Here is a 27,105-nt window from a genome sequence, read left to right on the forward strand (position 1 = left end):
CAGCAACAGGTTTCAGGGTTTCAGGAAAACTCTGTGAAGCACCTTCGTTATACTTCTTATAAATTGTCTCATCAACAAAGAGGAATTTGAGGGAGCTGCACATTGGACAAAGGGTGAAACCTTCCAGCCCTGTTGATTTTGGAAAGCTGTCAGAAAGGTTACCCTAGATCTGTAGAGGCAAGAGCTCTGCACGTGAATGGCTGCCCGTTTGTGTGGCTCCATTTGCATCCACTCATCTGTGGCAATGTGGCTGATGCAGTAGTAGCAATTGTAGAGGAAACCCAGAAGGAGTTAGTACAGCTACGCAAACTGTAGTAACACCTGCATGATTTCCACACAGGGGAATGACCAAGGCCTTATTCAACCCTTTCTGATGCTAGTGCTGAAACTCAAGTCCTACAGATTCTAGCAGAATCGAATGGATGTTATATTTATTTTACTCAGATATGGTTCTGATAGTATTCTCACAAATGTTATAAACTTCCATGAAATGTAGGAAGGGGATAGCATTACAAGAGTTAAAACCTTGCTTATTACTGTAGTTGACTTGGTATGACTATGTAAACAACAAGGAAAGTCAACAGCTTTATTTGAATGAACACATTCATAATGATAATACTTGCTAACAACTTTTAGTATAAAAATCATGTTATTTCAAAACTATGCTTTTCTTGTAGATTGCCTATCAGACAGATAACTATACATTAGCCAAAAAAGCATTTTCACCACTGTGGGACTATTTTGTCTTGCCTTCTTCAACACCATCTGCTGATCCAGCAGTTATTTCTGCAAGCAACAATTTGACTATATCTCAGAACAGGTAATTGGCAAAAATTATTTTTAAATAGCAGTCAGCTGTAAATGTGTACCATTTTGTTTTGTAGAGTAACAGGCTGTGAAATTGTGCTGATACTCCTAGCATGAAAGATGTTCTAAAAATAAATCACGATTTTTAACTTTGTCATACAAAAATATATAGCATCATGAAATTAGCACAGAGTTTTCGTTATAAATAGTATCTCTAGTATTTGCATGTTTTTCCTTTGTAACAGTATTTTCTCAGTCAAGACAGGTTACATTTTTAGGAAATGTTCATTAATTTTGTTTGTCTCATTTTCTGATGCCAAGCACGAGAAACCTGGATCTAGACTTCTAGAGATATGAATAAGGCTAAGATTTTGTTATGGATATTTTTAGTATAAGTCAGGGGGCTTTATTGCCTGTGACCTGTCCATGACTTTTACTAAAAACATCCATGAGAAAATGGGAAGGGGCTGGGCTGCTGCAGGAGTGGCTAGGAACTCTGGGACCTCCGGCACCTGTTGGGGCTCAGAGATGCAGGGTCCCCCTGCCCTCTCCGTGGTGGCAGGGAGCTGCGGGGATCCCCCTGCCACCGCCACAGTGGGAAGCTGTGGGGGTCCTCGTGCTCCTTGCAGTGGCTGGAGAGCTGTGGGGTATTCCTGCTGCCCACGGAGGCTTGGAGCCTGGGGGCCTGCCAGGGCTGAAGTCATGGAGGTCTTTGGAAGTCATGGATTCTGTGACCTCCGTGACAAAACTGTAGCCTTAAGTATGAGCACCTACAATTCCAATTGAAATTAATGGGAGCAACAGGGGCTCAAGAAATGCTGAAAGCCAAGTCTCTAGTGTCAAATGAGGCGCTCAAAACGAGTGGATATTTGCAAATTGTTTTTGATTAATTAAAAAATCTGCCAATACATTTTCAATGTACTAAGATATTTTAGGAGTAATCCTTTAAAAATTATGCTACCTAAAAATAAATAAAATTCCAACTATATAATTGTGATAAAGGAAAACATGGAAATAAGTATTTTAAGGTTTTCATAATTACAAATGTTTTAACTCAACAGTCCATTAAAACACCATAGGTACAGTCACAAAAGCAAGGAAACCTGTAAGGAAAAGATAAGAGGAAAAGACACATTGCATTTTGATGTATAAAGTAATCAATGTGCAATCAAATGTATGTTGACTGATAGATGAACGAACATTTATCCAAAACATCTAGTATACATCCTCATCTTCTTTTAACTGAGCTTCTTTTTGACATTATTGTGTTAACTGGAAAACTTTGGCTTCACTATTGAAATAAAATATGAATAAAATATTTATAAGTTTCAGTTTTGCCAGAAACAACCAAGAACATTAAAAGCCTAATGACAAGAATTCAGAGCATAGAGGTTATTAAGAAAAATAAAAATACCTTTTTCTAAAAACATATATTGCTCTTCCTTCTTCATACTGTAATCATAATACATTCCCACTTCCATAGCAAGATGAGAGTCACTGTAGTGTTGCAGTTGATCCCTATAGAGGAGACAATGCTGTAAACTAGGGAAATTAGAAAGGTACACAAAATATTTGAAAAAATAATTGGGGGTCACACATGGCAAGACTCCTTCCTTTCCAAAGATTCCAGAGTATCTAATAGTTTCATATTAAAACATATTATTTCGTAAGCTTATTTTTGTGAAGTACAAAGCATTATTTAATTTTAAATTCTTGTTAAGAGATTTTGGGACCTGAACAGGCCCATAGTACTCCCATTTTGCACTGTTTTTGCGTTATCTTTTTTCTAAATCTTACTTATTTTTTCCTAAACACTTAATGTTTTTTTGTTCCAAATCTAATATCTTTGGTGAAACTTTATCCCACTTTGAGTTATATGAATCAGCTGTAGAGTGTAGGTTTTGAATACCTGGTCAAATGCTTTCTAGATATTTGCTTCTCCCTCAGTTTCAGATCCAACTCCAATTTAAATTAATAGAAATTCACTCATTGACTTAAATCTTAAAGTCAGTCTGTTTCAATTTGTTTAGCCTTAGATCTCTGATTGGCTAATTCAACTTTATTAAAAGTAGTAATGACTAGTGGAGACTGCAGAAGAGGTTGAAAGAAAAGAGAAACACCCAAGCCTTGCACTGTTAATTCCTGTTGACATCAGGTAGAGTCAGCTATGTGAACAAGTCTACAGACCCTTCCTTTCTTTATTTTCAGCTTTCTTATAGGGCAGTGGTTCTAAACCTTTCCAGACTACTGTACCCCTTTCAGGAGTCTGATTTGTCTTGTGTACCCCAAGTTTCACCTCACTTAAAAACTGTTTGCTTACAAAATCAGACATAAAAATACAGAAGTGTTACAGTGCACCGTTCCTGAAACAGTGCTTATGTTCTCATCTTTACCATATAATTATAAAATAAATCAGGTGGACTATAAATATTGTACTGTGAAGGATATAGAGCAGCATAAACAAGTCATTGTGTGTATGAAATTTTAGTTTGTGTTGAATCTGCTAGGGCTTTTTATGTAGCCTGTTGTAAAACTTAGCAAATATCCAGATGAGTTGATGTACCCCCTGAAAGACCTGTGTGTACCCCTAGGGGTATACATATCCCTGGTTGAGAACCACTGTTATAGGAGACATAATCAGTGAAGGAAAGCATAGAATTTACTCTTTACAGCATAAAAATGCCAGTTAGAAGCTATCAGGCTAAGGATTTAAAAAAGAAGAAATCCTCTGGAAAAAGCACAGAAATACTGTATTGAGAATTTTGCCCCAAAACATCAACAAGAAAAAGGAAAATACTCAATTAACTTTTTCATGTAGGAACAGTGGTTTCATTGTGCATGTATGTACAATGGCTAGCACAGTGGGCCCCGATCCCTGAATAGACCCTTTAGGCAAGGATTGGGAAGACTATGGCCCAAGGGCCACATCCAGCCCACCAGCCAATTTAATCCGGCCCTCGAACTCCCGCTGGTGAGTGGGGTCTGGCTTGCCCCACTCCTGCACTCCAGCATTGAGCACCCTCCTACACCCCAATCCCTCATCCCCAGCCCCACCTCAGAGCCTGCACCTCCAGCCAGAGCCCTCTCCCCCTGCACTCCAACCCCCTTCCCCAGCCCAGAGCCTCCTCCTGCACCCTGAACTCCTCTTTTCTGGCTCCACCCCAGAGCCCGCACCCCTAGCCAGAACTCTGACCCCCTCCTACACCTCAGCCCCAATTTTGTGAGCATTCATGGCCTGCCATACAATTTCCATACTCAGATGTGGCCTTCGGACCAAAAAGTTTGCCCACCTCTGCTTTAGGCGCTACCACAACACAAAATAATAATAATAAACAGCCGTAGAAGAAGAAACCGATTAAAAAGTAAATAGCCTGTTACGTCCTTGAAATAACTTCCAAGTTGTCAAAAGATGACAATACAGTAGCATCACTATGTTAAAAGGGGGAACAATGAGAAAAGCCATCCTGGGGTACTAGCTGTCCGGCACAGACCAAAGCAGGAGACTTTTCCCCCCAGTTAAGTGCTGACATCACTGGCCAGCGTTAAGTGAAATTAATCTTCATTTGCATCATCATCAGCTGTATTAATACTTTTGATTTATGATGTTATAATTAGAATTTGTATTTTCACAAATTATGCAGTTTATACACTTCTACTTCGATATAATGCTGTCCTTGGGAGCCAAAAAATCTTACCGCGTTATTGGTGAAGCCAAGTTATATTGAACTTGCTTTGATCCGCCGGAGCGTGCAGCCCCGTCCCCCCCGGAGTGCTGCTTTACCACGTTATATCCGAATTCGTGTTATATCAGGTCACGTTATATCAGGGTAGATGTGTACGTGGAATTACGATATCGTAATTATGTACTTTTAACATTATTTTGCCTTTTTTCTATTTTGTAGATTATGTCTTGATGCTGTATCTCAGACTTCTCCAATCCTCTTGCACCTCTTTCTTAGGAGCATTTTTATTATTAATGAGATTAATGTTAAGGAAGGAGCACTCTTCTGTGATTCCATTTGTTCCAAAGAGATACTGTACAATGGACAGGTATGTTTGGCTTAAAACTAATGTTGGGTTTGAGCTTACCTTTTTGATTTGACCAGTTGCATCTCAAAATTCCCCGGTATATTTTACAATGTATTAGCTGTACTGTAGTGTATCTCATTCTTCATTACCATGATATCCATCAAAGTACAATCTTCTGTGTTTTTAAGGTCTGTTAACATTTGCTGATATTTTTGTATCATTGGCAAAAGGGCTGTTTCTAGATCAATTATTCTGTCATTTAGGGGCGAAGGACTTCCATTGACTGCAGTGGGGTCTGGATCAAATCCTAAAAATGAGGCAAAAATCATTGTTAATTTTGTGCTACTTTGGTGTTGCTAGAATTATTTCTTTATAAATGTTTTTGTGACTTGACCTGTACTTTTTCTTTAATATTAAACTTGTAATAGGATACCTTTGGCATACTAGTCTGAGTTCTTTCTTGCCTCTCTTACTCCCAAAAAGAGTGATATTGTTTTTCTTGAAGATAGCAATGCAAAGGTATATCAACTCAACTTTCACTCCATTTCTGTTCCAGATCCCATTGCACTTCTTTTGTCTAAGGACCCAATCCTGTAGCTCCTACTCATGTGAGGCATATCAACAGAGGTGAAAGTAACTTAAAGGACTTACCAGTACACCAGAGTCCTGAGTGAGGGGTGGGGCCTCAACCGGAAGAAGCGGGGCCTTTAAATCCCCGGGCCCTTTAAATTGAGATTTAAAGGGCCCAGGGCTCTGGCTGTGGTAGTGGCGGCTGGGAGCCCCGGGCCCTTTAAATCACCGCTGGAGCATCATGGTAGCAGTAGCTGTGGAGGCGGCCGGGAGCTCCAGGGCTCGGGCGGCAATTTAAAGGGCCCATGGCTACTCTGTGGTAGCTTGGGCAGTAGGGCATGGACCCTGGGCCCTTTAAATCACTGACAGAGCCCTGGGGCTCTGGCAGCAATTTAAAGGACCTGGGGCTCCAGCGGTCACCACTGCAGCAGAGCCCCGGGCCCTTTAAATCCCTGACGGAGCCCCAGGGGCTCCCAGCTGCTGCTGCTACACCGGGGCTCCAGCAGCAGGGCTCTGGCAGCAATTTAAAGGACCTGGGGCTCCAGCGGTCACCACTGCAGCAGAGCCCCGGGCCCTTTAAATCCCTGACGGAGCCCCAGGGGCTCCCAGCTGCTGCTGCTACACCGGGGCTCCAGCAGCAGGGCTCTGGCAGCAATTTAAAGGACCTGGGGCTCCAGCGGTCACCACTGCAGCAGAGCCCCGGGCCCTTTAAATCCCTGACGGAGCCCCAGGGGCTCCCAGCTGCTGCTGCTACACCGGGGCTCCAGCAGCAGGGCTCTGGCAGCAATTTAAAGGACCTGGGGCTCCAGCGGTCACCACTGCAGCAGAGCCCCGGGCCCTTTAAATCCCTGACGGAGCCCCAGGGGCTCCCAGCTGCTGCTGCTACACCGGGGCTCCAGCAGCAGGGCTCTGGCAGCAATTTAAAGGACCTGGGGCTCCAGCGGTCACCACTGCAGCAGAGCCCCGGGCCCTTTAAATCCCTGACGGAGCCCCAGGGGCTCCCAGCTGCTGCTGCTACACCGGGGCTCCAGCAGCAGGGCTCTGGCAGCAATTTAAAGGACCTGGGGCTCCAGCGGTCACCACTGCAGCAGAGCCCCGGGCCCTTTAAATCCCTGACGGAGCCCCAGGGGCTCCCAGCTGCTGCTGCTACACCGGGGCTCCAGCAGCAGGGCTCTGGCAGCAATTTAAAGGACCTGGGGCTCCAGCGGTCACCACTGCAGCAGAGCCCCGGGCCCTTTAAATCCCTGACGGAGCCCCAGGGGCTCCCAGCTGCTGCTGCTACACCGGGGCTCCAGCAGCAGGGCTCTGGCAGCAATTTAAAGGACCTGGGGCTCCAGCGGTCACCACTGCAGCAGAGCCCCGGGCCCTTTAAATCCCTGACGGAGCCCCAGGGGCTCCCAGCTGCTGCTGCTACACCGGGGCTCCAGCAGCAGGGCTCTGGCAGCAATTTAAAGGACCTGGGGCTCCAGCGGTCACCACTGCAGCAGAGCCCCGGGCCCTTTAAATCCCTGACGGAGCCCCAGGGGCTCCCAGCTGCTGCTGCTACACCGGGGCTCCAGCAGCAGGGCTCTGGCAGCAATTTAAAGGACCTGGGGCTCCAGCGGTCACCACTGCAGCAGAGCCCCGGGCCCTTTAAATCCCTGACGGAGCCCCAGGGGCTCCCAGCTGCTGCTGCTACACCGGGGCTCCAGCAGCAGGGCTCTGGCAGCAATTTAAAGGACCTGGGGCTCCAGCGGTCACCACTGCAGCAGAGCCCCGGGCCCTTTAAATCCCTGACGGAGCCCCAGGGGCTCCCAGCTGCTGCTGCTACACCGGGGCTCCAGCAGCAGGGCTCTGGCAGCAATTTAAAGGACCTGGGGCTCCAGCGGTCACCACTGCAGCAGAGCCCCGGGCCCTTTAAATCCCTGACGGAGCCCCAGGGGCTCCCAGCTGCTGCTGCTACACCGGGGCTCCAGCAGCAGGGCTCTGGCAGCAATTTAAAGGACCTGGGGCTCCAGCGGTCACCACTGCAGCAGAGCCCCGGGCCCTTTAAATCCCTGACGGAGCCCCAGGGGCTCCCAGCTGCTGCTGCTACACCGGGGCTCCAGCAGCAGGGCTCTGGCAGCAATTTAAAGGACCTGGGGCTCCAGCGGTCACCACTGCAGCAGAGCCCCGGGCCCTTTAAATCCCTGACGGAGCCCCAGGGGCTCCCAGCTGCTGCTGCTACACCGGGGCTCCAGCAGCAGGGCTCTGGCAGCAATTTAAAGGGCCTGGGGCTCTGGCTGCTGCCAGGAGCCTCAGGCCCTTTAAATCACTGACCTGAGGAAGCTGCCCCCTGCCGGTATGGTTGGCGGTGTACTGGCTCTTGCTGATATGCCATACCGTACTGGCTTACTTTCACCTCTGCAAATCAGTGACTTCACTGGACCTGCACACACGAGCAAGAACTGCAGAACTGGGACCTAAAATGTCAGGTCAAGAAAGAACCTGATACCTTCCCATCAATTAAATGAGAGAGATTAGTATGTGAAATTTCTACGTTGCTAAGTGGTTTGTTTTGTGTGTGTGTGTGTGTGTGTGTGTGATAGCCTCTTTCCTTGCTCAGTAAAAAGCAACTGAGGTTGAGTCCCAAGCTTTGTAGGCTTATAGTCAAAGGATACAATTAGTTCAAAATCACAGTCTACCTTTAGAGTCATGAACAATGCTACTTTCCCTTATATACTTCTAGCAGGGATCACTGTAATGCTTATTCCAAATTCAGACATCTAGCAGTTATACTGCCGCTTAAGACAAAATATCTTTCTTCTTCCATCCTCTGAGATAAGTAATTTAAACAACAGAATTTACATCTGAATAAAAATGTTTGTTCATTTACAGGTTGCTAGACTAGCTGAATGTGAGAGAATGGTAGTGGCGATTGAACTCAGTAATTGGTTAAATGATGCAAATTATGCCCTGCAATCTGTTGTTCAATGTTATGGTCTCCTTGCTCCGATTATCTATCACAAGATTGCTTCAGTGCCAGTAGTTCAGGTAAGAATATTTAAAAGAGACTCAGCTTGCGTACAAATCTTCTGAATTTAAAAATTTAATATATAATGAAGTAGACAGAAGGTGAACCAAATTTGTGGGATGTGTTTTCGTAAGAGCTTATTGAGAGCAAAATTTGTAATGTTTTTGATAACTTTACAACAAACAAGGTATTTATTCTATGTATGTCAAATACTGTCAGGCTTAAAATCCATGAATCTAGATTCTTTTCTCAGATATTCTAGTGTAAATTCAGAGTAATTCCATTGAGTTCATTGGGTACTATGGTGGATTTAAACCACTGGGCCATAACCTCTAACTGTATTCCATTTACAAACAGTAGTGTTGAGGGAAACAAGAGTATTTGCTAGTTCTTTGAGTGCTTGACTCTGATATCCTAATCATCGTCTCTCTTTAAGCTAGAACTTTGTCCCATGGTGTTTTGATAATTCACTTTCTGTCGTCAATGGAGAGATGTTTTCTTTTAAAAACAAAGCTCCTTTCTAAAAGTAAGCATCTTCCAAATGAAAACTGAATGACTACTTGAGCCTCTTCCCTCCATTTCTGTGTTTGGCATAAAACTAAATAGTTTTCTCAAGGATCCAGTTAAACATATTGTTGGCAGCAAAGACTCTCTAACTCGAGATCAAGAAATAAAAACAAAAATAGATTCCAGTTTATGGTTAGACTGAGCTAAATAACTTTAAACAGTTAGCATAATTGTTATGTTAAAACCAGAGTGAGGATGAGAGCAACTGGGAAAAGGCAGAGGGATTCTGTTCACATACTGTATCTGTCTAATGATAATGTCTCAGTTGTGTAGTCATTGGCAGTGATATCATACAAAATACACAACCAGCCTATTGAAATATGGCTTCCGTGTTCAGATCCTTATTCTAATGGACAGTAATTTAGCAATATGCACTTTTCATATCTGTTAAACAAGGGTGGGAGGACTCCATCTCTTATGTTTAGAGCTGACTAGAAAACAAAAATAATTACGTGAAAATTTGTTTTTCCTTTAAATTTCTGACCAGCTCAAAACAATTTGCAACATATCTATCTCTGAGTATCTTATCTCATACAACATCATAAAGTATTTTATTTCTGACTAATTAAAACAGCAAAAATACCTATCATGTATCTATAACTTTTGTATCTATTACCTTTGGCAGAGTTTGAGTGAAAGTTTGGTCACATTTACTATTGGTTTCAGTGGGGCTAGGATCTCACCCTGTGTATTCAGTAAACTATTTTTAAGTTTTAGAGTCAAGTATAACAAGATGATATGTTGCTAGGCACTGATCCTGGAAAATCTTTTCAGATGTAGGGCTTCATATTGTAATCTTTGTACTTTCAGATCCTCATCAAGTGTCTAACAGTCCTGCAAGAAGTCCCAAGTTCTACCTTACAGAGGAAACAGACAGGTTGTTATGAGAGTATTCAGCATATGATAGCTTGCTCCTCCTTTTATACAGCACAGGTATTTACTTTATTGTGTTTAGGACTGTAGACTTAAGGCTCAGTAGATAACATGAAAAAATTAGTCAAACCTTCATCTTATTGATCTGACCTTAAGAAAAGTTTGACACACTTGAATAAAAGCCTAAAGTGAGAAATAGTGGTATAAAAACCATTTACGGGCATGTTTTAGAAATACTGTTTATTGTTGTTTAAGTTTTAAAAATCAGAAACTTTATTAAATTTGTTCAGGGCATAGATTATTATTTATTTGTTACTTACTGGATGAGATCAGTGACCTCATTTTCATTTGTACTTTGCGATACTTAGATTTCACAAACTTTACATTTTATTCTTTATTGGACTACATGTTAGAAATAAAAAAATATCTTAGTTGTGGTACAAGAGGTCATAAAATGGAGTGTTTATTTTTATAGTGTGAAATATCCCTATCTAGTCTAACAGAGATGACTTTTAGTGCCTTACTACTAACAGATACATAGTTTTAGAGTGGTAGCCATGTTAGTCAGTATCAGCAAAAAGAGCGAGGTGTACTTGTGGCACCTTAGAGACTCACAAATTTAATTGGGCATAAGCTTTCGTGGGCTAAAACCCACTTCATCAGGTGCATGCAGTTGAAAATACAGTAGGAAGATATATAGACACAGAGAACATGAAAAAATAGGGGTTGCCATACCAACTCTAACGAGACTGATCAGTTAAGATGGACTGTTATCAGCAGAAGAAAAAAAATGTTTATAGTGATAATCAGGATGCCGCATTTCAAACAGTTGACAAGAAGGTGTGAGTAACAGTAGGAGAAAAACTAGCAAGGAAAATAGTTTTTAGTTTGTGTAGTGACCCATTCACTCACAGTCTTTATTCAAGCCTACTTTAATGGTGTCCAGTTTGCATATTAATTCCAAGTCTGCAGTTTCTCGTTGGAGTCTGTTTTTGAATGCTTTTTTTGTTGAAGAATTGCGACTTTTAGGTCTGTAATTGAGTGTCCAGGGAGGTTAAAGTGTTCTCTGACTGGGTTTTGAATGTTATAATTCTTGACGTCCCATTTGTGTCCATCTATTCTTTTGCATAGAGTCTGTCCGGTTTGGCCAATGTACATTGCTGGCACATGATGGCATATATCACATTGGTAGATGGGCAGATGAACGAGCCCCTGATGGTGTGGCTGATGTGATTAGGTCCTATGATTGTGTCCCTTGAATAGATATGTGGATAGAGTTGGCATCGGGCTTTGTTGCAAGGATAGGTTCCTGCATTAGTGTGTTTGTTGTGTGGTGTGTGGTTGCTGATGAGTATTTGCTTCAGGTTGAGAGGCTGTCTGTAAGCAAGGACTGGCCTGTCTCCCAAGATGTGTGAGAGTGAGGGATCGTTCTTCAGGATATGTTGTAGATCCTTGATGATGCGCTGGAGAGGTTTTAGTTGGGGGCTGAAGGTGACCAGCTAGTGACGTTGTGTTACTTTATTGGGCCTCTCCTGTGGTAGGTGACTTCTGGGCACCCTTCTTGTTCTTCAGTTTGTTTCTTCACTTCAGCAGGTGGGTATTGTAGTTTTAAGAATGCTTTATAGAGATCTTATAGGTGTTCATTTCTGTCTGAGGGATTGGAGCAAATGCGGTTGTATCTTAGAGCTTGGCTCTAAGTGGATTGTGTGATGTGGTCTGGATGAAAGCTTGAGGCATGTAGCTAAGTATAGTGGTCAGTAGGTTTCCAGTGTAGGGTGGTGTTTATGTGACGATCACTTATTAGAACTGTAGTGTCCAGGAAGTGGGTCTCTTATGTGGATATATGCCAGCAATGCCCCTCTGGCATGTACATTGGCCAAACCGGACAGTCTCTATGCAAAAGAATAAATGGACACAAATCAGACGTCAGGAATTATAACATTCAAAAACCAGTTGGAGAATATTTCAACCTCCTTGGACACTCAATTACAGACCTAAAAGTTGCAATTCTTCAACAAAAAAGCTTCAGAAAAGACTCCAATGAGAAACTGCAGGACTGGAATTAATTTGCAAAATACACACCATTAAATTAGGCTTGAAAAAAGACTGGGAGTGGATGGGTCATTACACAAACTAGAAACTATTTCCCCTTGCTAATATTTCCCCTACTGTTACTCACACCTTCTTGTCAACTGTTTTGAAATGGGTCATCCTAATTATCACTACAAACATTTTTTCTTCTGCTGATAATAGCCCATCTTAATTGATTAGTCTCATTAGAGTTGTTATGGTAACCCCTATTTTTTCATATTCTGTGTGTGTGTGTATGTGTATGTGTGTATATGTGTGTGTGTGTGTGTGTGTGTATATATATACACACACACATATATATACTTCCTACTGTATTTTCCTCTGCCTGCATCTGATGAAGTGGGCTTTAGCCCACGAAAACTTATGCCCAAATACATTTTAGTCTTTAAGATGCCACAAGTACTCCTCATTCTTTTAGAAAACTTAGTGTGGAAATTGCCACTAGTCTACCTTCTGGTCCCACTGATGGAAGGTAAACAGTTTTACATACAAATAGCCCCCTGGGTGAATAAGTCATTTCTGACATTAAGCCTAACTCACCTTATTTTCTAATAAATCATAGCCCAAAATGTACAAATGTAAGAGCTTCTGGTCATTCACCTACATCCGTATTCAGGAACATGAATAAGTGGCCTGATTTTCAGAGTTGCTGTGCACTTGAAGTTCTTTATTTACTTCAGCACATTTGAATATTAGGCCATTTACTTTATTTAGATTCCTACATAAGAGTTTAGGAGCCTAACTTTAGGTACCCTAGTTTGAAAGTGTTGGTTTAGTAAATAGAAACTGGAACTATGGCTGGAATTTTTAATACATTTTATGTGCCTTAATAGGGACAGAGGAGCCTAATTAAATCTTGAGGTGGAACATAGGCATACAACAAATTGTCAACATTTGATTCAAAGTGCCTGCAAGGCTGTTGAACATTTGGGGTGGATGGGTGATATACCTTGTATTTTGAATTATGGACCTGGTCAAGAGGTTAAGTGCACAGTAGAGTTTTTTTTTAAAGTAGGTGGGAAGGCACCTAGTCAGAGCAGGTTGCTGAAAAGTTAGACCAATTCAGGGCATACCTAAGTTGTTAGGTACTTGTGAAGAAGCGACTGTCTCTGGGGAATGCAGACAACACCTGGTAATGGAAGAAAAGGGTTAGTGTGTAAATATCCAATCAGATTTTCAAAGCAGCAATGTGCCTACTACAGCTTTGAAAATCTACATGCAAAAGAGGGTGTATAAACTGAGATTCATAACTACAGATTTAGGCACTTGGACAGGAAGATTTGAAAATTCCAATCTAAATTATTTAAGCTTACAATTCCTCATCAGTAAACTTTGGTATTATTGCATTGTACTTTATGATTACTTGCGGAGTTTTAGTCATTGACTAATATCTCTATAATATTCATATATTTCCCAGTTATAAACAAGGAAGGAAAAATATAAATGTTATGTAAAAGAAAAAATTAATTAATAGATGTTTAACAGGTACTGCGTTCATGGAAAGAATATGAACTAGCATTAGTTATTATCAGCTATGGGAAAAAGTTGTTGGATTCTTCACAAACATCCCATGGACAGTCTAAATTCAGTAGTATTGAAGAAATGCAAATTGACACAGAAACGGAAGATGAGGTAATCTTTTTTTTTTCATTTTCCCTTTCTTTTCTATAAGTAGGATGTTGCATAATAGCACCCCATCAAAACATTGCTGATATGAGATAGTGTAAGAAATTTAAAGACATGCAACATTCTTTAACATATCAGAGATCACATAGAAGATCACTTACATCCATGGAAAGTTGAAATTAATTTTAATCAAACAATTTTCCTAGTTGACTGCTCTTCATATCATGTCTTCAGAAACACTATAGATGACAGAGAAATAAATAACTGGTGAAACTGCTGAGCTAAAGAAACTGAAAAAGTAGTATCCCAAGTATGTGGAACTGGAGAAACTTAGTTTTTTCATTGCTGCTGCTGCACATCTTCAGAGGTGCTGTTGATGGCGTCTTCCTTCCCCACAGACCACCTCATCCCTCTCAGGCTTGAGTGCATTTCTGCCTGGGGCTGCAAGAGAATAACACAGGGATTGGCTCTAGATATGTCCTCCCTTGAGGTTATCATGCAGTCTCAGTACTTCATAGGATCTGGAAGGCTGGAGTGAGCCTTGCAATCATCAGTCATGTTCATGGTCCTCTGGAGGGGTGGGCTCCTATCTGCCTTCCTTAAAGAAACATAAAATATACCATTGTTCCTCCCTTTGTCTCTCACTCCTGAAGGTCATGATTTAATGCCCTTCTTAGGAGGGAAGAAGATGGTGTCACAGTTAAATGGCTAATTGCACCTATGTCCCATTTTTGGTTTCTCTGAGAGCATCCCCTCAAGTCTTAGGCCTTGTGCCTTCATCTGTTCCAGGGTGGGGAATTTTGCAGTTCTACTTTCCCACTGGGCCCTTGGCTACAGTACCCTGTATATCAATCGTGCTTACCCTATGGGACTGACTGAGTTAGGTACTTGTTTTGCTCCCCTTCAGGAGTCTGTGACCAGACAGTACTTTGGATTTTAAAAATCTGTTTATCAGTAGGAACAAAGGATTTAGAGAAAAAGATTTTAAAACAACAGTCTACACACGTCTTTCTTACCTACAGGCTTACTATCTCTGATAGTAGTGTAGGAAGGTCAAGCATCTCCAGAGATTCCAGTATCTCTGCCTGGTTCCTGCAAACAGCTGCCCCCCATTAAAGAGCATTCTGTTTAAAATCTACCAGAAGTCTTCAAACACAGGAGATCAAAGGCTTATTTTGTCCTGATACAAACCATATTGTAGCTGACTAAATAGGTGGCAAAATCTTCCAAGTTAATAGTCCTGGCATTGCCCTTTAACAGCCCTCAATTGTTTGTGGAAAGGTGGCCTATTCTGAGCCATTCTTCTAAAAACATTCAAATATATTACTGGCACGCGAAACCTTAAATTTGAGTGAATGTATGAAGACTCGGCACAACACTTCTGAAAGGTTGCCGACCGCGGACATAGAGTATTCATGAGTTATGACAAAGCATCTCCAGGTCAGTCACTGATAGTATGAAAAGTGCTGACTCAAATCTGTGGACCACAGCTCTCTACCCTTGGACTATAATATGTAAGAGCTGAGGGGAGAGACTTTTCGATTTTTATACTTACTGCCCACTGAAAAAAATCCTACTGGATGTAACAGCAGTTGGTACCATAAATGTTCAGGTCAGCTCGAATTAGCCTCTGCAGTTGATGCTTTCTATTTGAGGGATATTCCCTCATTTGTAGCTACATCCTGTTAGTAGTAGTAGTGGTATTGTAGAGCCTGGAGATCCCAGCAAAGATTGGCACTGTACAAACATAGAATAAGAGACAGTCCCAGCTCTGAAGACCTTACAACCTAAATACAGAAGATGGTCAAAAGGTTGGAGGGAACGGATGCAATATAGAGGCAACTGTTCTGTTAGTTGTTTCTCTTTTATTTTTTTGCCTGTTTAGTTTGTTGGTGGTGGTGGGTGGGAAGGGGATTAGCTGAAAAGAGAGATAAGGAAAGTAGATGGGACATTAAAAGGAGGGGGAAGGATGAGGGTTATGAAGATCAGGTGAAATCAGGCTGAAATAAAGAGCCTGAAGGAGGTTGGTAGAAGTGGGAGCAAACAGCCAATCAGCATAGGGAGAAGAATGTCCAGAGAGAAAGTTGTGCAAACCATTTGGACAAAGATTACATCAGAGTCACCGGGTCCTGATTCAGCCTTTTTTCCCTCTGCTATTGCTGACTGAGTTTCTGGCTGGCTTCTCCCAGCAGTTCTCCCCCCAACCAAGCATACAAAATGTATCCAGTTTCTGAAGATAAGATTTTTTTTTTTTTTTGGTCAAAAAAATCAAATGTCCAGAATCCTAAAAGTTTCCAATTTTTGTCCAAAAATCAAAATATTTTGTCTAAAATCTGAAGTATTTCTATTCAAATATGCTGTTGTGGTGCTTTGTGAGTTATAGTTTAATTGCCATAGGTCCCCATTCTCCTCACTGGGTTCCCTAGCAGGACTACAGTTTCCATGATGCTCTGAAAACATGGACCTCTCTAATGCTCTGCCTCCAGTCACCAAGTGGTGAGTGCAAGGCATTTCATGGGAGATGTAATCTGATTAATATTTAGATTTCTCCCTTACTGGGAGTGGAGCAGTTAGCTCATTCCAACCAAATGAAATATGTCAATCAATCTTCTGGCCATGACACTGTGAGAATCACAGAACATGTCAGTTAGCCGCCTCAATGTCCTAATTAAGGGAATAAGTTATTCCCGAGATGACTGATTCAGACAGGAAAGAAATGCTTAACTCAAAACAATTATTTTCTAACTGAGCTCTGAAGTGGATCTGTTAGCTAAGGAGAGAACTGGGGACAGCTAGTTCCAAAGGTCACACTCTCAGCCTTATAAAAACACTTCTCAGAAGTGGCAAAAGCCCATCTTCACAAACTATAGGGAACCACCTCGTAGCTGCAACAGACACATTGTAAGCAGCCTGCCACCCCCAGCAGAACTGACAGAAGGGCAGAAGATTCTTTCTTGTTCACCCAAGTTGCCGAACAAATACAAACTAGTTATCTTCCCATGCAAATGAGTCACACTTCAGCCTTTAGACAGTAGTAAATGGTGCAGCATGTATCCCCACACCAGGTGAGGAAAATTAGAGGCCCATGAGAGAGCTCCCTTTCATCAGGCCAATAACATTTTGTTACAGAATTTTTTTCTGCAGCAAGCTTAGGTAGTGCAAACTGCCATGTTATCAGAATCCTGGACTTCTCAGGCTTTGCAAGGGACAGGAAGCCACAAATATTATTAAGTGGATTTCCCCCTAAATATGTTTTTAAAAATTACAGTTCTGGCAAGATCCTAAGCCATTTTAACTTTCTCTTTTGATTTAGTTTCATTATAGCCAAATAATTCAATATACAGAAAGTTGATATCTGTAAATTACAATTTACGTGGAGTTTATTTCATATCTGAAGTTGTCACTGGAAAAAATTACATTAAAAACATAAATAACAAATATTGATTAGGACACCAAACAGGGAATTAAGATACTTGGGATTTATTCCTGATTCTGCCATTGACCTGCTGTCTACAGCTACATAAGTTTTCCAAATATTAATAATTTATAACTTGATATTCTAGAGTCCTTACAGTAAAAAGAAGTCACAAGCAGCTGCAGTTGAAAAAGCAGCTGAGAACCTAGCAGCTCTGGAATCAAACCTCCTCAAACTGACGAGACCAGGTAGATGTTTTAGCAAAGTATTTTTTACCTTCTCTCTCTACTGTTTCTCATGGTTTGCATTCAAGAATGGTTTTGCCAAACAAGTACTCATGCGTTCTTTGGCTCTTTTTAAGAGGGAAAATGAGGGACACGATATAACCAGCCAAATATAGGATTTCTGTTGCTTCATTTAGGTTGGCAGTACCATATGGCATTGTTTTCACCAAGCCTTTCCTTCCTTTCAATGGTACTATCTCATTCCTCATTAACAACCATGATTGCAGCATTCAAGCAAACGCACTAACAAGCTTAAAAGCTCTATCAGTTGTATTTGGGCTCTATGCTATATCCTACCTCCTCAAGCTGTTCAGACTGCCTATATGATTTTTTTTCAGAGCAATCAAAATCTAATGATTTATGGCCATTCTGAACTTAAGGTTCCTGCAGGAGTGCCTGCAGCAGTTAGTTTTAGTAAATATAATTGACCCAACCCATAAAAATACTAAATTTTAAAAGTCTAGTCCTTCAGAGTCTCTTAGTGGACTACAGTCACTAATTATTAGTCACGTGACTCTTTGGTCATTGTCTTTTTTTCTGTTTTTGTATATCACCTAGCAGAGTGGAGCCATACAAATACATAAATAATTTGTAATAATAACAACTGAAATATTTAGCTGCTCCTTATGTTGGATAAGATAAGGAAGGGTTATTTGACCAGCTATGCCGAAAGGAGGACAGGAGACATTTGACATGGGTTTAATCAGGCCGCAACTGTATTATTAGATGTCTGGGACTTCCCAGCAGATAAAAGTGTACAGTGCAGATAACCCTATGTTTATTCTGTAATTACCAGAGGAACTTCTACCAGCTCCCCCTTTTTCCAGCCAGGTCCCGCTAGCAAATCCATTGCCAGGACCTTACCATCCACCCCCCTCGTTACAGGGTTAAGGTAGACTATAAATATAGGGGGTTGGCTCCCTGCTGTATCAATCATAGACGTTCCCAACCGCCCCCCCGTTTGTTCCTTTTAATGAACCATCTTTTTAAGTCCTTTTCCAAGCCATTTTCCTGGTCACTGTATACCTTTCCTATGGAGTACCTGCACTGGACATCCACCACAAGGAGGAGCCAGCAATTAGCTTGGCTGCCTTCCCCGCAGCCCAAACCCAGCTGGGTTCCCAGACATCTCTTACTGCCCCAGCCAAAACAAATGGGCTCCAACTTCATCCTTCCTGTATAATGTGGTGCCCTCAGGATGTCCAAAGTGATGAGCTTTTTATGAACCCAAGGAGTTTGACCAGCCCTCTGTTCGTATCTGTCATGCCTTGTCCCCAAGGTGGCGCCCATGCTCCCAGTCAGACCCTGTGTTAATGCATGTTCGACAACACAGGTCTGCATCAAGTCCCTTCTTCTGGGCAGTAATTGAACCCCTTTACACATTCCCAAATAATGTTTTCCAAGGTGTGCCACATCATGTTGGTGACTGCTGATGGGCCCCTATGGCACACAGCAGTGGTATGAGCTGGCCCAATAACATGCTTCTCCTTCCATGCCAACATAGGCTCGCCCTGTCGCTGGATTCTGGTCTGCCTATGTGCATAAAAAACCCCAAAAAGCTGCCAGTCCTGTGCCCACAGATCCACACCACTACCTCCATGGCCGGTCTTCCAACATCTGGAATGAAATCACAACACGTTAATATCAACTCACCACCCAAAGTTGCACACACGTATTGTATGTGTCTGAATGCCAACGCCCAATTGCCAGAATTGCCTGTGCCACTGCTGTACCACTGCTGGGAAGAACCATGCTTACAGCTTTTCTGGAACATAACAGATGCTCCCCAGCCTTCTTGATCAGTTGTTGACTATCGCAAATTTAATATTCCTACTTGTACCTGACAGTGTACATTACACAATTCCATGCCCCTCCTTCCCTCTCCCGCCGCAGTGCCCTATAGAACCCAGGCATTAAATGATCGCTGATCCCAAAAGCACCAAAATTGCTATTAAGAATGCTGCTTTGAGCAAGGCTGCTTAAATTCCTCAGAACGTTAACTGTGATATACCTCAGCATGCTCTGTGTAAAGAGGAGGATTTAAGCACAGAGCTGCACCTTCTAAACCCTTTATTCCCACGGGAAAAATCAGTGACCATGCTCACCCTTTTTGCTACAGTTTTTCTCTTCCCTCCCCCGCCAATCCAAGCACAGTTCTCTTCATTCAGCCAGCCAAGCCAAATACCCACCCCACCCTTCTTAAAGGTGCGATGCAGTCATTCTCTTTCACAGTCCTTAAATAGAATACATATTTCAGGCTTATTTGAAGATTTATTTCTTCATCTCTCAATCCTTTTCTGTCATTGTGAATTCTAATGAGGTATGCAAGTTAAATTCAAATTAAATAGCTTATTTAATAAAATACTGTACAACGTTACAGAAGACTGCATTTTGATCAACAATTCGATGTGCAGTACTCAATAGCCAAAGTGCTACTAAAGTGTGGTGCTTGGTTATGCAGGTGTATCTGCAAAATTTAAATGAATAAACACAAAATCTAAATCCGAAATGTTTAAGATAAAGGAACATTTACAAATTTTTGGTTAGGAAAAGGATATTCAGAATAAAAGACATAATACGAAGCAAAAGACAAGTCTCCTGTTGACTGCATTTATAATAAATGTTAGATGCCAGCTAACAGCTAGCCTAATGAATACAGTTAGAACTTCTAGCACAGTATGCTCTATGCTAGAGCACATTATTAACAAATATGGTAACAAAAACCACTCTGAGGGAAATTCTTGTAAGTGGATCTACACTGTGAAGCATCCCACTGATGGCAATCTAAGAGAGAAATTGGGAAAAGAACTGAATGTGCCTTTTTCACTAGAAACCTGGAAACCATCTCCCTCAACACAAAGGACAATTCAGGCTCTCCCTCTCGAAGATTTTCTCAAAATAAAAATTTAAGCAGACACTATTGGACCCCAAAATGCTTGTTCAAAGCTGATCATGTCAAACACACCAAAGGGAAGCGGAGACAAGGGAGAGCCAGTTTTTCCTATGCCACTTTCTAAAACTACGTAGTATATTACTGAAGCAGTATATTTAAAGCACTTTCATCAGTGCTGGGTATTAACTCTCCACGTTCACTCAGGTTCTGTGTGTTGTTTGTATTAGAAGAGGGGAGTGCTCATAATCAACATCAAGAAATTGTTGCATCCTCTTTTCTAATATCTGAAAGGATCTTTTCCAGATGATGAAAATAGATGCTGCTGCCTCCTCGGCTGGCTTAAAGCAAGAAACTAACTTGAACTAACAGGAACACCTTGAAAAGATATAATATCTGATCTGATCTGCTCTGAATGAAAGACATACATGCCATAGTAATTATGGCATCTAGGTCTTATGCCAGTTCTTTCCCCACATCCGTATCTCTGTTTTATTTAATTTTTATCCTTTTAATCTCTAGGAAAGGGGTTGCCTTGTAGATCCTTTCTGGGTTTAGGTACATAATATATGCATGCAGACTACTGTCAAATGTGCATACTTCAATAAGACAAAGCAGTCTATAGGTATTGGCAAGATATGTCTTAAAAATTGCACTCAGTCTTGCTATATAGCTATCTGCTTTTATTTGTGTATGGAAAATACAGGCAAAGTTTTTAAAAAAAGAAAAGCAAAAATCTTCATTAATGCAATATGTAAAAAAAAAAAGAAGCCTGAAATATAACTTTGAATTATTGACTTGGGTATCTTAAATCAGCTCAGCATAAAATAAATAGATTTGAAAACTATTTACCTGAATCATGCTATTATAACAGCAAATTGCATAGCATAATCATTAACATAGATAATGTATATAGGAGAGGAAGGATGGTCCAGTGGTGGCGCACTGACCTGGGAGCTGGGAGACCCATGTTCAGTTCTTTGCTCTGCTACAGACTTCCTGTGTGACCTTGGTCAAGTCACTTATTGTCTTTGTGCCTCAGTTCATCATTTATAAAGTGGGAATAATAGCACTGCTCTGCTTCACAAAAGTATTGTGAAAAAAGTACATTGAAGATTGTGAGGTGCTCAGAGGTATTACAATGGTAGCTACATAAGTACCTAAAATAGGTATTGTTGCTGTCATAGCTTTCCTACTCAGATTTGAACCTTAGCGTTCATAAACTGAGAAGCTAGCATAAACTCCTCTAAGCTTAATTACCAGCTTAGATCTGATAGCCTGCCACCAAGCAGGAATTCCAGTGCCTGGTACACTCTGGTCCCCCCAAAACCTTCCCTGGGGACCCCAAGAACCCAAATCCCTTGGATTCTTAAAACAAGGAGAATTAAACCATTCCCCCCTCCTTTTACCCCTCCCAGGCTTCCCTCTCCAGGCTACCCTGAGAGATTACTGATCCAAACTCTTTGAATCTAATCCCCTTCCCCAGAGGCAAACAGATTCAAGGAAAATAGAGAGAGATTCTACCTCTCCCCCCTCCCGTCTCCCCTCCACCAGTCCTAGTGAGTTATCCCAATTCCCTGGGATAAAACAAGGGAAACAAGAAAGAAATTTAGTATAAAAAAGAAAAAAAAGACAAAAAAAATAATCTCTATTAAAGTGACAATACAGACTATGCTTAAAAACAAATATGAAAATAAGAACAAGCCTATCAAAAAGATACCAATCAAAAAACATTCCAGCAAACTACACACGTGTAAATACAAACAAAACAATACAGCCTTTGTTTTTTCTACTTTGTATTACAACTTTGAAACTGAAGATTAGAAGTTACAGATAGAAAGATCCCTCTCATAGCTGAAAGCCAGACAAAAGACACAGACCCAAACATTCCCTCCCTCAGCTTTGAAAAATCTTGTTTCTTGATTGGTCCTCTGGTCAGGTGTTTGGTTCTCTTTGTTTACCCTTTACAGGTGAAAGAAACATTAACCCTTAGCTATCTATTTATGACAGTTGTTCGTTTGGCTTGAGATGTTAGCACCTGTTCCATTAGGAGGAAAAATTGATGATACAAGCCAGGTATATGTTTTGATGTATAATCCTGCTTTTCTGAACACAGTGAAAACAACAGTAGGGAGTTTCTTTTATCAAAAATCCCTCACAATGCATCTCCAAGAAGCTTTGTCTTTCTGCTTCCCTTCAGGGTTCTTCTCACAGCTGCTTCTCCAGCTTTCTGTGGACTTTCTGCTCTAACATACACACGCAGACAGACTACAAACACAAACTCTTAGCCCTTGTTTCTTCAATCCACAAACTCCTCAGCCCATATTCTCAACCCTGATCAGGTCTTGCCTGAGATCTGGTGTTGCTCAACTGGGGTTGCTTTTGTCTAAAATGTTGTTGTGGTGAAGTGTGGGGACCCCATCCAGTGCAGGGTGAGTTCATCCCATCCTTTGAGTTACCCTCTGTCTCTGATGTGTCCAAGGAGTCAAAGTCAATAGAGTTGCCCTGATCCACAGGGCTGTAAGGCCTCGTGGCCAAAGTCTATATAATCACCCTTATCCACAGGGCAATAGGCCTCATGCTGATTCAGTGAAGTAGCCCTTCTTTGCAGGGCAGTGAGGCCTAAGAGCTGGAGTCCACAGAATTTCCCTGGTTTACAGGGTAGCGAGGCCTATTGGCCAGTGTCAGTAGAACTACTCTGGGCTCACAGGGCAGTGAGGCCTTGCGGACAGAATTAATAGAGAAACCCTGGGTTCTCAGGACAGGGAGACCTAGCAACTAAAGTCAATAAAGATATCCTGGGTTTGCCTCCGGGTGGGGCTGTGTGGCCTCCTGGCCAATTGGGGTGTGTGGGCCACCATCCACCATCTGTCAGTGGCAAGTGTGTCCACCGCTGCGTCAGCAGGGATCCATCTGCAACACGCTGACCATCACTGAGACAATTGCTAGTTCCTACCATGATATTCGTGGTGGTGGTGGTCTGTGCATTTTCAGGGTCTCTGGGTTCCTCGGCCGATGCAGCTCCTTGTAGCTCAGATCTCCCTGGGGTGTCCACAGATAGCTGGACATCTGCTTGGGTCTCGGCACCTCTGGCTTCTACAGTCTGGGGCTCCAGTTGTTCCTGGGCAGAGGCCAGCAAGGAGCATCTTCCTTTCCAGCAGTCAGCCCAGACTGAGCTGCACTGCTTCTTCTTATACTGGTGCTACACTTGGAGTTTACCCAGTAGGGACGTGATCTCCATCCACAGTGAGGCGTTAACCCTTCCCCGTCCAGTGCGGGGTGAGTTCACCCTGTCATAGTGATGTATAAAAGAGTTACAGTTGTTTGCCTTTATAAACTACCATGGAGTAACTTTCATATTCAAGAAATGTGACCGGTGTTGATCATTGAAAGACATTGCCTTCAAAATATTTAGTCTGTTTCATCTGTTTGTAGATAACTTCCCTTGCTTTTCCTGAAAAGGTTAGAAGGGGGGCAGTCAGGGAGGAGGGGGCAGTTGGATGGGGTAGAAGTTCGGGGTGGGAGTGGTCAGGGAATGGGGAACAGGGAGGGTTGGGAGTGGGAGTCCTGGGGGGCCTGTCAAGGAGTGAGGATGTGGATATAGGTTGGGAGGGCAGTCAGGGGACAGGGAGTGGGAGAGGGGGGGTTGGATAAGGGGATGAGATCCTGGGTGGCAGTTAGGGGCACGGGGTCCTGGGAGGGGGTGGTCAGAGGACAAGGAACAGAGGGCGGTTGGATAGGCGGTGGGAGTCCCAGGGGAGCTATCAAGGAGCAGAGGTGTGGATGGGGTCGAGGCAGTCAGGGGACAGGGAGCAGGGGGGTTGGATAGGGAGCAGGGGTCCTGGGGGTCAGGGGACAAGGAGCGGGGGAGTGGATGGGTTGGGGATTCTGAGGGGGGCAGTCAGGGGGCAGGAAGTGGGAGGGGCTGATAGGGAACGGGGGCCAGGCTGTTTGGGGAGGAACAGCCTTCCCTACCTGGCCCTCCATACAGTTGCGCAACCCCAATGTGGCCTTTGGGCCAAGAAGTTTGCCCACCCCTGGCATACAGGCATAAAGGAGGGTGTTTTCTGGTTTTCAACTGCTGTTCAAGAAAAATCATACCATTCTTGTATTATTAGTTGTCCTATGGATTTTATTTAACTTGATCATTAATCTAGGTACTGGACCAGAGATTACAGGACAAGAAGATCCTTTTTTTCTCTACCCTATAATTTCATGTTGGACAACAAAGAATGCCTACAGGGAGGGTAGGAAAACTGGATTTTACTTTTGTTATCAATGTTTCTTTTCTTTAAAATCCAATACTGGTAAAGTAATAGATATAATTAAGAAGCTATTTTTATTCTTCATTGTCTGTAATAAGCACTTTACAACTTGAAAACATTTTTTCCATTTTTATCCTTTTATCATTTGAAAGCAATATAGTTGTTAATGTTTCTTATGGAGATGCATTTATATGTGCATGAAATATTTGTAACAAATTATGACTTTACTGAAAATGTGATATTTTTTTTTTTACATTGCTGATTTACTTGAAAATGGGCTTATTTTGAAAAAAAGTGAAATATTTTGTTAATTTTTCTATAAAAAAGCAATGCCATTTCTGCAATGGAAAACTCCTTTTTAATGAAGAGGAGTTTAAAATTTGAAGTTCAAGTTTGCTCATGTTTTCAAAGCAAAGTATGAGGTATATGAAATCAGGGCTATGCCTCCTCTTATGCTTAAAGCAATAAAATCCAAAATATCAATGGAGATAAAACTGTAAAATGAACATAATTCACCATAATCTTAACACTGACTAAACTAGGACAAAAGGTATTTTTAATTTCTTGGTGACAAAGATGAGAGGGGCGTGGCCAGATAGCACAGAGTGTAAACGAGAAATAATTAAAACAAATCTAGAATTGGCAAAATAAGACTTACATCCCGCAGCAAGAACTGTGTTTTACCTTTACTAACATGGTTTTCATTGCAGGATTGGAACCTAAATGATAGTAAAATGTATTATGGATTATATCCTGTATACCATTGAGCTATCTGATTTTAATATTAGCATATTGCTTGCCATTGTCTATGTGGAACATAATATTAATATGCCTTGATAAATCATCTAATAAAAAGTAGTAATATAAAGCTGAATTCAGAAAACAATTAGAATATTAATACAAGAAAGCGCATAACGCCATATTATTTTATTTTTAATGTAGTAATGAAATTCAGGAAGAAACCTCGTTTCCTTGAGTTCTTTGTTCAAGTTTTGCACAAAGCACTGAATGAAGAGAAATTTCAACGAATAGTGGAATGGACCGGCAGTGTGAAAGATTTCTTAAGAAGGTAACTTGAAATTACAGTAGTAAGAGAACCCAAAAAATAATTTTGGTTCTTGTCTTCAGAATTCCAGATACAACAAATGCTGTAAAGTATAAGGGCTCCATCCAAGGTAACACTGCTTCCATGGCTACTGGCCTGCTAAAGTTCCATGGACCTTGAAAGCTATATAGTCTCAGAGACTACACACTATTGGGAGGGGATATTTCTCCCTTGCTAAGTCTGTGGAAAGACCATGTCTGTCATGAATAGCTGCCCAAGCCTCTCTTTTACAGGCTCTACTCAGCAATATGGCCATTGGGTGTGTTGCAGTGACATCAGGAGGATAGAGTTTTCCCTGGATCACTAGTATTAGCGAGCGACCAGCCCTGCTGATAATTAGGCTGGAGAGAGTGTCCTAAGCCTTTTTAGTTAATGAAACTGGAAGAACAAAAATAACATTTGACATAATTAAGCTATCTATAAACCTTTATATATACTGTAGAGTCTGCAAAGACTTATAAAGAATAATAGCATTTAAGAAACTAGGACAAGGCTCCTGTGAGATTCTGAACACCCATAATTCTCACTGAAGTCCATAGGAATTCCAGGTACCCTAGCTCTTCCCACAGACAGGTCCTTAATTATTATATTACTAACATTTAATGTTGTTGCTTGTTTGTTAGGAGGAATAACCACTTTCTTGGTATTAAGGGAACTTTGGCGAAGGAAGTAAGTGAGCTCAGTGTATCTGAAGATGCAAAACGGCACACAACAGCAGTAGTGGAGTTACAAAAAGTGAGCTGTATTTTTATTTAAAGCTGTATATCATTACCATATAGCAACAATGTAAGCACAATAATACAATCAAAATTAAACATCAGGAATGGAAACAGGCATAATTCCTAGTCTTTGGGATGGAAATTCCAAACCTCAATATGCCCCGGTCTAAAAGTCCAGGAAAAGAGATGGGCATTGCAGTATTCCCTAAAGGCCAACAGAGAGAAGCTATTTCAGACAAGGAAGGGTAATGTATTACAAAATTCACAGAGAATACTTTCTCAGCAGCTCCCTTTGAAACTGAGGGGACTTTAGCATGAGTGCCTCCACTGATTACAACTGTGTTACCATCGCACTTGAAGAGAGGTGATGTCTCAAATAGACAGGTCTCAAGACATTTAGGGCTTTGTGGATCAGTAACATCACTTTAATGTCCACTTTCTTAGCTTTAGTTGTTGCAAGTCATCTGTAACCCATGGTGACATGTAATGATGGAGCTGGAGAAAAAGATTACTAAGGGCCACTTTATTGATAGTTGAGAACAGAAGAGAATTATACAGTTCTATCAAACTATTGATAGAATAGTCTATTGGTGGAACAGTGTTCTCCCTCAGAGCCTTCTGGACATGCTTGGGTTCTATTAGATTCTGAGGGGAGATAACTGAAATAGGTTACTGGCACTGCTGAAAGAGATGTACTCCTGCACAAAAATCAAGAGGTAATGATCAATCCATGAGATGTGTAAGACTGCCAGGGAATTATTTTTTAAAAAAAAAGAAATATATTAAAGCAAAATTAAAGCCTTTATCCTGCATTTTTTCAAGCAATTTGTGAAATATTTCTGTAGGGAGATTTTAAAGAAGTGTCCAAGTAC

The 27,105-nt window shown here is 41.7% G+C and overlaps 1 protein-coding gene across 6 annotated transcripts in view; it reads left to right on the forward strand.

Moving 5' to 3' along the window:
* Positions 1–27,105, forward strand: part of CFAP54 (cilia and flagella associated protein 54) — a 208,781-nt gene that overhangs the window by 77,844 nt on the left and 103,832 nt on the right. For 5 of the 6 annotated variants that reach the window (XM_032788533.2, XM_032788537.2, XM_032788535.2 and 2 more), the window contains exons 24-32: positions 678–820; positions 4,710–4,857; positions 8,263–8,418; positions 9,776–9,898; positions 13,415–13,561; positions 17,119–17,218; positions 24,302–24,391; positions 25,352–25,478; positions 26,138–26,249. In XM_032788533.2, the coding sequence (XP_032644424.2) occupies positions 678–820; positions 4,710–4,857; positions 8,263–8,418; positions 9,776–9,898; positions 13,415–13,561; positions 17,119–17,218; positions 24,302–24,391; positions 25,352–25,478; positions 26,138–26,249 (1,146 nt within the window). The remainder of the gene's footprint in view (positions 1–677; positions 821–4,709; positions 4,858–8,262; positions 8,419–9,775; positions 9,899–13,414; positions 13,562–17,118; positions 17,219–24,301; positions 24,392–25,351; positions 25,479–26,137; positions 26,250–27,105) is intronic. The other variant, XM_032788538.2, reaches the window with a different exon arrangement.

The sequence above is a fragment of the Chelonoidis abingdonii genome, chromosome 1 (genome assembly GCF_003597395.2).
Source record: "Chelonoidis abingdonii isolate Lonesome George chromosome 1, CheloAbing_2.0, whole genome shotgun sequence".
Taxonomy (NCBI): Eukaryota; Metazoa; Chordata; order Testudines; family Testudinidae; genus Chelonoidis; species Chelonoidis abingdonii.